This window comes from Piliocolobus tephrosceles, chromosome 16 (assembly GCF_002776525.5).
Source record: "Piliocolobus tephrosceles isolate RC106 chromosome 16, ASM277652v3, whole genome shotgun sequence".
NCBI lineage: Eukaryota > Metazoa > Chordata > Mammalia > Primates > Cercopithecidae > Piliocolobus > Piliocolobus tephrosceles.
In genome coordinates this window covers 32,032,632-32,045,207 of record NC_045449.1, presented here as the reverse complement: position 1 = coordinate 32,045,207, position 12,576 = coordinate 32,032,632, and the positions used below count along the sequence as shown (strand labels likewise).

The following is a 12,576-nucleotide window of genomic DNA, read 5'->3' as shown; positions in this document are numbered from 1 at the left end:
AGCCTCAACAGACTGATATACTGCCCTGGGACTGCTTCTGAATTTCTTAGAATTTCCTCCTATTCCTGAATCTAGACCATTATTTTTAATTCTTGCTAAGGTTTGAACATGTTACCCAAAGTTCATGGGTAGAAACTTAATCTGCAGTGCAACAGTGTTGAGAGGTGGGATCTTTAACAGATGATTAGGTCATGGGGGGTCTGCATGCATGAATGAATTAATGCTGTTATCTCAGGAGTGAGCTTCTTATCACAGGAGTGGCATCCTTATAAAGGAAGAATTCAGCCTCCTTCTCTCTCCCTCTTGCATGTGTTCTCTTGCTCTTCTGCTTTCTGCTATGGGATGTTAGAAGAGCAAGAAGGTCCTTGCCAGATGCAGGTGCCTTGACCTTGGACCTCTTAGCCTCCAGAATTGTAAGAAATAAATCTCTGTTCATTATAATAAGTTGCTAGATCTGTGGTATTCTATTATAGTAGCACAAAATGGATGAAGAGATCATTTTTTTAAAAAAGTTTTGAGGTATAATTGTCATACAATAATATACACATTATATAAAGTATATATTTTGATATGTAGTTTTGTTTTTGTTTTTGTTTTTTTGAGGGGATAGGGGACAGAGGAGATAGCCTCACTTTGTAGCCCAGGCAAGAGTATAGTGGCATAGTGGCACATAGCTCACTGCAGCCCTTAACTCCTGGGCTCAAGTGATCCACCTACCTCAGCCTCCCAAGTAGCTAGGACTATAGGTGCATGCCACCATGCCTAGCTAATTCATTTTCTTTATTTTATTTTTGTAGAGATAGGGTCCTGCTAGGTTGCTCAGGCTGGACTCAAACTCCTGGCCTCAACTGATCCTTCTGCCTCTGCCTTCCAAAGTGCTAGGATTAGAGACATGAGCCAGCATACTTAGTTATACATTTGTATATGTTTTGACACATGTATATGCCCAGTAAACCATTACCATAATCAAGATAATGAATGTATCCATAAACCCAGTTTTATGTATTAGAATATAATTGTGATCTTGGTTTTTCCAAATTAGCATTTCTTCACCAGCAGAAATATAAATTGGCCCCAGGCAGCAATAATTAAAAATACCGGACAGGTATGGTAGCGCATGCCTGTAATCCTAGTTATTTGGGAGGCTGAGGCAGGAGGATCTTTTTGAGGCCAGGAACTTAAGGTAACAGTACAGCAATAAAAATAATACAAATAAAAAGCAACACACTGTGACAACTATTTACATAGCATTCACATTGTTTTAGGTATTATAAATAACCTAATGATGATTTAAAATATATAGGAGGATGTGGATAGGTTATATGTGTCAACTGAAAAAAATTATGATATCTCTAAATTTGGAAAGGAGACTTTATTTAATTATATCTATAAATTTGGAAAGGAGACTTTATTTCTTATAAAGGGTTACAGCCTGCAAGGTGGCCATTCTGACAGCCTGAGAAACATAGCCTCCAGCAGATAACCCCAAACAGGTACTATGCAAGGGTGAATGGAACAGAGACTTATTATGCTGAAGAGGTTGGCCAGTTGTACATATTCAACAACTTATCGGATGGGCCGTGAATATTCATGAAGTGGTTCCTGACACGTGTACTCAACAAACGTACATGTTATACGTGTCCCATGTTTACTTTGGGGTGGAGAATTAACATTTAAATGTATTACAGTTAGGCCCTATAAGTCAAAAGATGAAACAAGGACACCAAGGCAGTCAAGTGGGCAGCCTCTGTAAACCAGCCCGAACCAGTCCGTGGTCAGTGGTCTTCTTATCAGGAGACCACTAACTTGTTGATAGTTACTGAAATAGCTCTCTTGTCCAGTCAAAGCTGTAGTTAGGGCTTGTGGAACAGGAGTCAGTACGTTAGCATTTGGGGGTAAATGAGCTGCAATTGTTTCAGTATTGCTTATCTCAAGGCCAGTGCTTATTCAATAACTGATAGAGGAAAAGAAAAATGGCCAGGCGCGGTGGCTCATGCCTGTAATCCCAGCACTTTGGGAGGCTGAGGCAGGTGGATCACCTGAGGTTAGGAGTTCGAGACTAGCCTGACCAACATGGTGAAACCCCGTCTCTACTAAAAATACAAAAATTAGCTGGGCGTGGTAGCATGTGACTGTAATCCCAGCTACTAGGGAGGCTGAAACAGGAGAATTGCTTGAACCCAGGAGGTGGAGGTTGCAGTAGGCGGAGATTGTGCCACTGCACTCCAACCTGGGCAACAGGGCAAGACTCTGTCTCAAAAAAAGAAAAAGAAAAATATTGTACCAGTTAGAACATAATTTATTGATTGGTTGATTGAGACAGGGTTTCATTCTGTCTCCCAGTCTGCAGTACAGTGGCAAGATAGCTCACTGCAGCCTTGAACTGCTGGGCTCAAGTGATCCTCCTGTTTCAGCCTTCTGAGTAGCTGGGACTACAGGCATGTGCCACAATGCCAAGCTAATTTTTAAATTTTTTGTAGAGATAGGGGTCTCAAACTCCTGGCCTCAAGTGATTCTCTCGTCTTGGCATCCCAAAGTGCTGGGATTACCAATATGAGCCACCACACCTGGCAGTTTATTCTTTAAGTGTAGAGGTACATGACTTAATCCTTGCCTGGCATAGCTTTAGGTTTTGTTTGCAATTTGGTATCTTTCTGCCACAAAGAGTCTGTCAGTCTTATGATCTTTATTTTAACATTAATGCTGTTTAGTTGTTGCATCTAAACTGCAAAAGGGATTGGATATAATGAAATGTGTCTGACTGCCCATCCCCTCATGACCAGTGTCTGTTTTTAAGGATTTTCTGGGGCCCCCTTGGCCAAGAGAGGGAGTCTGTTCAGTTGGGTGGGGTGCTTAGGATTTTCTTTTTAGTTTTCACATGCAAATACCATGCCATTTTATATGAGGCTTGAGCACCTGCAGATTTTAGTGTCCTTGGGGGTTTTGTAACTAATCCCCTATGGATACTGAGGTACAACTGGTAACAATTTTTTAAGTCACAAACATATTTTTTAAGTTTCTTCGTTTTTTAAAATGTGATTGTATTAGTTTTCTAGGGCTGCCATAACAAAGCACCACAAACTGGGTAGCTTAGAACAACAGATATTTATTATCTCACAGTTCTGAAGGCTAAAAGTCTAAAAATCAAAGTGTCAGCAGGGCCATGCTTTCTCTGAAACCTGTAGGGGAAAATTCTTTCTTCTCTCTTGCTTCTGGGATGACTACAATCCTTGGGGTTCCTTGCCCTGCAGCTGTATCATTCTAATCCCTGCCTGTCTTATCACATGGCTTTTTTTTCTGTTTGTGCTTTTCTTCTTATAAGGGCAGCAGTCATATTATATTGGGTCCCACCCTAATGACCTCATCTTAACTTGATTATACCTACAAAGACTCTGTTTCCAGATAATCTCACATACACAGGTACTTTAAGGTTAGGACTTCAGTATATCTTTAGGGGGATAAAGTTCAGCTTATAACAACAATATTTCAAACATACATATAATACGTACCTCCACCTAGCTTTACTATTTCTTAACATTGCATCCTGTGTCCCTGATTTGATTTTTTAAAAATTTTCATTGTATGCCTTCATGATCCCATTCTGTTCTTCCCTCTACAGAGGTTACCACTTTCATGAATTTGGTGATTCATTTCTCATGCTGGCTGTAATACATTTATAACATGTTTATGTGTCCTTAAACATTGTCAACTACTTTGCAGTTTTAAAGTTTTAAATAAATAGTACACATTAGTTCCCCCTTATCTGCACAGATCTGTTCCAAGACCCTCCCAGTGGATGTCTGAAACCATAGATATTCCCAAACCCTGTATATACTGTTTCTTCCTATACATACATATCTATGATAAAGATTAATTTAAAAATTAGGCACGGTAAGATATTAACAACAACAATAAAATAGTACTATTATAACAACATGCTATAATAAAAGTTATGTTAATATGGTCACTCGTGCTCTTAAAATATCTTACTGTACTCACCCTTCTTGTGATCTATAAGTCTGATAACCAAAATGGCCACTAAGTGACTAACAGGCAAATAGCATGTGGATACACTGGACAACAGGATCATTCAGGTCCCAGGTGGGATAAAGTGGGAGGCAAGAGATTTTATCATGTTACTCAGAACAGTGTTCAATTTAAAGTTTATTAATTGTTCATTTCTGGAAATTTCCATTTAATATTTTTGGACCTCTTTTAACCACAGGTGACTGAAACCTTGGAAAGCAAAACCATGGATCAGGGGTACTACTGTACTATACAGATGATTTTGTCATTTGCTTTTCCTCTGAATATTATATTTTTTGATATTTATCCATCTTGAAACATATTTTAACTTCTATGTAGTGTTGCATTGTGTGTATCTCATTTTACCTGTTCTCTTGTTGATAGACATTTACCTTTTTTTTTTTCTAAGTTTTGCTCTTACAAACAGTATTTCAGTAAACATCCTGTATTTTGTACGCAGGTATCAGAGTTTTTCAAAGATGGAATGTCTCTTGACCTTTACTAGATTTTGCCAAATTACTCATGAAAGTGGTTGCAATAATTTATGCTCCTATTAACAGTGTATAAGAGGTCATGTTTGTCCTAGTCTTTGCTAACACTTTGTATTATTATACCTAAAGACGTTTGCAAATTTGGCATGTTTGAAAAGATACTATACTGCTGTTTTAAATTTTTGTTGCTGGGTTATTTTAAGGAATAAACTGTATTTATAAAGTGCTTGGCCCTAGTAATCACTCAGTTATTGTAGCTTTCTCTTTTCTCCCTACTTCCACCACGTATATTTGATCTTTTTAAGATTAATTTATTCTTTCTTTCTCTTAGACATTTTTAGTCTTTTTTCAAGTGAATCTGGGAACTATGTTATACGGGAAGAAATGGAAAGAATGCTCCATGTGGTGGATGGTAAAGTCCCAGATACACTCAGGAAGTGTTTCTCAGAGGTATATTTAAAGATTTACATTTTATCCCTTTTCGTTGACAAAGTATTAACTCTTAGTCGTGTAATAAGTTTTAAGTATGACAAACAGATGTTTATGTGCAGATTACTTTTGGTATTTTTATATTTATTGATGTTTCTATTTATGTGCTATTCCATGACTCTCATTACTGCTATATTTGTGAATCTGAAAATTTTCAATTCTACTGTAAAGGCAACTATTCATACTTAGAGTATAATGAAACACAGTCCTATGTACTCACATTAACACAGCAATACCCCCCCCCCACACACACACATTCCTGCAGGAACCTGAAACAGTGCTCATGTTGTAGTGTCTTTGCTTTTCATCATGGATATCATTCATTCATTAGCCTTGAGCCATCTGTGACCTGTTTTATCAAGGCCTATTTTGTCATTTATTTTACCTAGTTGATTTACATAGTGAAATATTTGTGTTAAAAAATTGTCATCTTTGGGCCAGGCAAGGTGGCTCACACCTGTAATCCAAGTACTTTGGGTGACCCAGGCGAGAAGATCTCTTGAGCCCAGGAGTTCAATATCAGCCTGGACAATGTAGCAAGACCCCACCTCTACCAGAGGGGGGAAAAGTCATTTTTTCTGTTTTCAAAAATAATATATTTTCATTGTGCCTTTATAGAAAAATTAAACAATAGAAGCAATTCAATGATAGAAAAAGTATATCTTTTAACAGAGAGAATTATTTTATTTTTCTTTTCAGAGGTCTGCTAGTATGTGAAAAGTCCTTAGTGATTGTAGAGTAAACATCCCTTTAGAAGTTCTGATTCGGCCGGGTGCGGTGGCTCAGGCCTGTAATCCCAACACTTTGGGAGGCCGAGGCGGGTGGATCACGGGGTCAGGAGATTGAGACCATCCTGGCTAACACGGTGAAACCCCATCTCTACTAAAAAATACAAAAGAAAATTGGCCGGGCGTGGTGGCGGGCGCCTGTAGTCCCACAGGCGAATGGCATGAACCCGGGAGGCGGAGCTTGCCTTGAGCCGAGATCACACCATTGCACTCCAGCCTGGGCAACAGAGCAAGACTCCGTCTCAAACAAAAAACAAAAAACAAGAAGTTCTGATTCTTACATGCAGCACTGAGTGCTGCCCAGTTTCTTATGGGTGGCTTTTTGACACAATTCCGTTTCACCAGTATGACAGTCCGTCATTGTTCTTTATTTTATTTGGGGAGTTAGCTCTGCCTTCATGACTGTATAGACATTGATTGTCCATATTTCAGTCATTTGCATGTATCTGGTTCTGATATATATTTGGACTGTCTATCATTAGTTTCTTACCCCTCTGGTTTTGAATATCTCCTGTGTTGATATCCCCTGGTGATATCTCTTTCTTGCTTTTGAGCTTAGCGTGCAGTTTTTGGTGGTGGTTATGTTGTTAACATTTTATCCAGCATTTCCAAGTGTCAGGTGCAAAAGGATGCGCTTCCCGTGTTTTTGGTTCTGACATATTGATTGGAAGTTGCTGTGATAGCAATTTACGACTTCAGGACAAACTGAGCTATGATTTGTTTGTTTGTTTCCCCATAATAAAAATTTGCTTGTAAGAAAAAAAGATAATCTAGCAAACCTGACTGATTGGATTTTTGACATAGATGTCCAAAACATTAATACTCTTTTTTCTTTTTCAGGAAGTATGATATTTTTTCATTTTAATAAGGTTTATGAAGACATTCTCATTTTTGTAGAAGGAAACTAAGTGTGGTTGGCCACCCAGTACTCTAACAATTTAAGCACAATAGCAGGCACATGTATTAGCTGATAATTAGGGCTGTAGGGGAAAATAAAGTAGAATAAAGGAAGAAGGTGGTAATATCGAAAATCTGAATCTTGTTATTTTATATAGAATGGTTAGGTCTGTCAGATAAGTAAGATTTGAGTAAAGAATTTATAGCAAGTGAGAAAGAAAACCATGAAGATATCTGGGGGACCACTTTTCGTCAAGAGAATATAGCAAAGACCTTGAGGTGGGGGTATAGTTGTATATCCAAGGAACAATAACAAGGCCAATTTAATTGGAATGGTGTGAACAGGGGAGTGGTAGGAAATGAATATATATTGTCCTACAGAACAGTGTGAGTCCTTTGACTTTTACCCTGAGTGAGATAGAAACCACTGGAAGGTTTTGAGTAGAGGAGTAACAAAATATGAGTTGCTTTTTTTTTTTTTTTGAACACGTGATAACTTTGGATCTTATGTGGGGAGTAGGTTGAACTGAGTCCAGTTGAGGTATCTGAATAATCCAGGCATGAGGATCGTGATTACCAAAGGTCAATGATTTAATCAATCATTTAGATCACGGTGTAGCAGTGAGGTAATGAGAAGTTTTTAGATTCTGCATTTATTTCAAAGGTAGTTTCTTGTATTGATTATGGACTGTGTGACAGAATGAGTAGAGGGAAGATGATTAGTATTTAGCCTGAATGGAGTTACCACTACCTGAGATGGCTAAGAGTAATGGAGAAGCAGGTTAGGGGGTTGGATGTCAAGAAAGATGTAATTACACTTGAGAATCCTATTAGGCACTCAAGTGGAGTTGTCAAATGTGATTTTTGATATATAAATTTGTTGTTGAGGAGAAAGGATTTGTTGTTGGCTTACAGGTGAGGATGAGATCATCTAGGAGTAAGTTTAGATAGAAAGCAGGTTGGAAGAGTGAGTCCTGTAATCCAGTGTTTAGAGTTTGAAGAGATGAAGAGGACTCAAAACAGATCAATAAGAAATGGCCTGCAAGAAAAGAGGATTAATAAAAGAGAATAGTGTCCTAGAACCCAACTGAGGCCAATGTTTCAAGAAGGAAAGAGAACTCAACTATGTCAAATACCCTGAAAGGTCTAGTGAGTTGACCTTTGATCACTGAGAAGTGATCATTAAATTTGGTGACCTGCAGGTAGGTCATTGGTGTAGGTCCTGTGGAATTAAAACATTGCTGGTGTCAGTATGCTAGATGGAATGTACTCATAAGAGGAAATTTTGATGGGAAGTTGGAATGCTTCAATTTCAATAATGGGAAGAGGAAGTAACTATAATAAAGACATCATAAGGCTATGGTAATTAATACCTAAGTTGGTGGTATTTTTAATAAGATTTTTAGAGAAGAAAAGATCAAAGAAATGTGAAGCTCATGTATATGGCTATTTGAATTATTAGATACCTCTAGTTGGTATAAAACCAACCTTGTAAATGGGCTATTGGTATTTGATTCAACTATTTGATTCATTTGCCTGCTCTAGTATCTGAGTAGATACTCTGTGTGTCTGATAATTGTATGTAGAACCTTGCTATCCAAGTATTTATATTAGACTAGGTTAGTTCAGACCTTCAGTAACAATGCTTTGTGTTGTTTTGTGTTTATACACATACACACACAAAGAAAAGCACTTTAGGTAAAATATAAGGACCTAGTGCTTAGATTTAAGTGATATGGGTCTCAGCTTTTTCTGTCTTGTGCTTTATTATTACCCTTGACAGATGAAGTTATAAAGAAATCCACCTAGGTGTTGTATGAATTTTTCTTTGTCACTGACTTCTTTTAGGTTGTTGACTCTTAAAATGGAAATTTGTATTTTATACTTTTCTTCTCTTTTTAGAAGAAATTCATGACTCAAAAACAAAAAATCAGATTTGACAGTGTAATTTTTGGTCTACCAGTTATGTGGAATGATTCCCAATTAGCAAGTGAACTTCAGAGGTTACTTTGTATTTCACTTAGACAGGCAGTGTGCTAACTTTGGAGCCTGGACTACCTGAGTTCAGTCCTCTTTCTTCCACTGTATAACAGTACGCAAATTCCTTAACCTTTTGGTGTCTTGGTTTTCTTATGGTAAGATGGGGGTAATAATAATGCCTTCTGTAGGGAGTGTTTTGAAGATTAAATTAGTATTTGAAATATTTAGAGCAGTCACTAGGACATTGTAAACATTTGGTATTAGCTGTGTGTGAAGGTGGTAGAAGGGTCTACCTGGAGATAGCATCAGATCCCACAAGTTGAGGGATTAGTTCCACAAAACTGCCCCCTAGACATCTTCACTAGTGATCATGATTGATTAAATCATTGACCATTGGTAATCAGCCCAACTTTCAGCCCTCTCCCCTCCCTCCCTAGAGGTTAATCATTTTTTTTTTTTCCTTTGGCCAGCCCCCATTCTGAGGCTATCTAGCAGCCTCCTACCCAGCCTTGGGTCAATTCATTAGCATGCAGAGTCATTTATCACTTTGGAGACTACAAGAATTTTAGGAGTTGCATGCCAGCAAAAGAGATGAAGACCAAATATATATTTAACAATATCACAACCACTAAGAAATTACAATTAAAGGATGCTATTGATTTTAAGACGTACCCCAATGTCAAAGATGTTAATGTGTGTAAAAATGTGCATCAGCTTGTAGAATTTATACTACTAAGCTTCTTTCTAGAGTACATGTGGGATACAGAAAGAATATGGGGAGGAACTCTCATTTCTAAACATGTTGGCAGTATACTCATATGTCCCTACAACATGTCTGAATGTCATTGTCAATGTCAAAATAAAAATGTATAGAGCATACATGCAGACTGGGTGGTCTTTAGTATGTCCAAATAACACAGAGAAGGTTGGAAGTTTTCTAAAAAAGGGAGTGTTACATGTGGTCCTGAAAGAAAGTTCATTGGTGTTAGTAAAACTTTAGGGAGCTGGCAAACTCCAGTTGGTGGGCGATGGTGGTGGGCAGAATTAGTTGCAGCAAATCATCTCAGCAGCTGGACTTACAGAGAATTTATTTCAAGAGCAATGTATCCTGAATGCTTCTCCCCTGGGCCTGTTGACTCTGATTTAGTTATGACCCAATTTGTATGATCAACTTTCACACCATATTCTTCCATTCAGAAAAACAAGACTGTCAGTGTCTTGATTGCTTGGATTGCACTCACGTTAAATGTTCTGAAACTACCAGGCTAAGAGTATTGCCTCACTTAATAGGATGCTACTAAACAATGTAGATACGTTTCTACCATATCTCTTTTAGGTAACTAATTATTTGTATTCTTTAACATGTCTATTAGGATTAGAGCTGCTCTAATCTTGACTGTCATTATTCATTGTATTTCTTTCTTTTTTTTCCTGGTCAAATAGTTTAGGTTGTAACTTCATTGTATTTCCTTGTGAATTGCTTCTCCCTTTTTCTGCTTAGAAATACCTGGCTCCCACTAAACCTAGGATCTCTTGTCTTCCAAGCAAAGGGATTGGCTTGAACAACCATATGATGCTCTTTTTCAGCCTGGATACTTTTCTGCAGAGATTTATCAAGACAAATACCTGGAAAGAAAGCAAAGAAACAGAAATCAACTTGCTTCTTTTTGTTCTCTGTGTGCATACATGTTTTCAGTGATGCCTTCTGGGATCCTGATTGTCTACTCTAGGAGGACACCTGGATAGTTGTTATTAATTCACAAATGAAATTTAAAGAGTATTTTAATTCCATACAGATTTAATTAAAATATAGTAACTCAGGCAGATTAAAGAGTGCTAAAGAAGAGGGATAAGGCAAATGAAAAATTGGATTTATTAAATGTTTAAAGAAATGCAGATGGCTAGACACGGTGGCTCACGCCTGTAATCCCAGCACTTTGGGAGGCTGAGATGGGCAGATCATGAGATCAGGAGATCAAGACCATCCTGAGCTAACACAGTTAAAGCCCGTCTCTACTAAAAAACACAAAAAATTAGCTGGGCATGGTGGCAGGCATTTGTAGTCCCAGCTACTCAGGAGGCTGTGGCAGGGGAATGGCATGAACCCGGGAGGCAGAGCTTGCAGTGAGCCGAGATCACGCCACTGCACTCAAGCCTGGGTGACAGAGTGAGACTCCGTCTCGAAACAAACAAACGAACAAAAACAACAACAAAAAAATGCAGTTTACTGATTTTGGGATATATTTTAGCAAACAAAATCTGGCTTATTGGCAGTGTACTGCTTTACTGAATTGATGAAATAATTTGTAATTAACATACAGATTTTATGCAAGTAGAAGTTATGAAGTATAATTATTTTTTAAAACAGTTTGATTTCCATATATATATATATATACACACACACACACACACACACACACACACAGCAGTGTTATTAGATAATCCTTCCTTTCTAGATAGCAGAAAGGTAAATACCAACTAATTACCAATTTCAGGTTGTGCAGGTTCCAAGTAAGATACCTTAAAATTTGACTAAACTTATGTTTTCTTGTTTTAATTTTAGGGTGAAAAGGTAAACTATGAAAAGTTTAGAAATTGGCTTTTTCTAAACAAAGATGCTTTTACTTTCTCTCGATGGCTTCTATCTGGAGGTGTGTATGTTACCCTCACTGATGATAGTGATACTCCTACTTTCTACCAAACTCTGGCTGGAGTCACGCATTGTAAGTAATGACATTTCATTGTTTTCTTTTTGCCTTTTTAAAAGTATATAATTGACTAGTAATATGAGAATATGCTTATAAAGGAGAAATTTATTTAAATTTTTAAATTTTTTATTTTTTTGAGACAGGGTCTCGCTCTGTCCCAGGCTGGAGTGCAGTGGCACCATTGTGGCGTACAGCAGTCTCAACATCCCGGGGTCAACCAGTCCTCTCACCTCATCCTTCTGAGCCCCTGGGACTACAGGCATTCACCACCATGCCTGGCTAATTTTTTTTATCTTTTGTAGAGACTGCAGGGGTCTATGTTGCCTGTGTTGGTCTTGAACTCTTGGGCTCAATTAATCCTCCCACCTCAGTTTCCCAAAGTGCTGGGATTACAGTCGTGAGTCACTGCGCCCAGCCGAGACGTTTTTTTCTTTTTTTTGAGGTGGAGTCTCTGTCGCCCAGGCTCAAGTGCAGTGGCGTGATCTTGGCTCACTGCAAGCTCCACCTCCCGGGTTCACGCCATTCTCCTGCCTCAGCCTCCCGAGTAGCTGGGACTACAGGCGCCCACCACCACACCTGGCTAAATTTTTTGTATTTTTAGTAGAGTCATGGTTTCACCATGTTAGCCGGGATGGTCTTGATCTCCTGACCTCATGATCCACCTGCCTAAGCCTCCCAACGTGCTGGGATTACAGGCGTGAGCCACTACTCCCAGCCTGAGAAACTTTTTTTGTCAGTATTTTGTTTTTTTTTCAAAATGTAATAAAAAGAAATGTTGGGCATGGAAAATATAGCACTCTGTGAATTGTCCTTAACTAAGCTATATTAGTTTCCTAGGGTTGCTGTAACAAATTACCACAATTCATAAACTGAAACGAGACATTTAACTCAGTTTTAGCAGCTGAAATCAAGATGTTTATATGACTGTATTCCCTCTGAAGTCCTGTTATAGAACTGGAGTTGGGTCTACTTACCTGGCTCAGTAAAATCACATATCTACACCAGAGTTTTTGTAGCAGTAGAAAGGAAGACATTTATAGGGCATTAAGCAAAGAGGACCAGGTACATGCTCAAAGCGTGACGTCCCCAAGGCTCACGGGTAAGGGTTTTTAAAGGCAAGGGTAACTTTCAGGAATATAGAAGCTACAGGCAAAAATCATAAATCAATACATGGAGGATACTCATTGATTTTGGCCT

General features: G+C 38.3%; 1 protein-coding gene across 3 annotated transcripts in view; it reads left to right on the top strand.

Annotated features, from left to right (window-relative positions):
- Positions 1-12,576, top strand: part of USP32 (ubiquitin specific peptidase 32) — a 221,372-nt gene that overhangs the window by 94,563 nt on the left and 114,233 nt on the right. For all 3 annotated transcript variants that reach the window (XM_023204689.2, XM_023204687.2, XM_023204688.3), the window contains exons 4-5: positions 4,849-4,967; positions 11,235-11,394. In XM_023204689.2, coding sequence (XP_023060457.2) covers positions 4,849-4,967; positions 11,235-11,394 — 279 coding nt within the window. The remainder of the gene's footprint in view (positions 1-4,848; positions 4,968-11,234; positions 11,395-12,576) is intronic.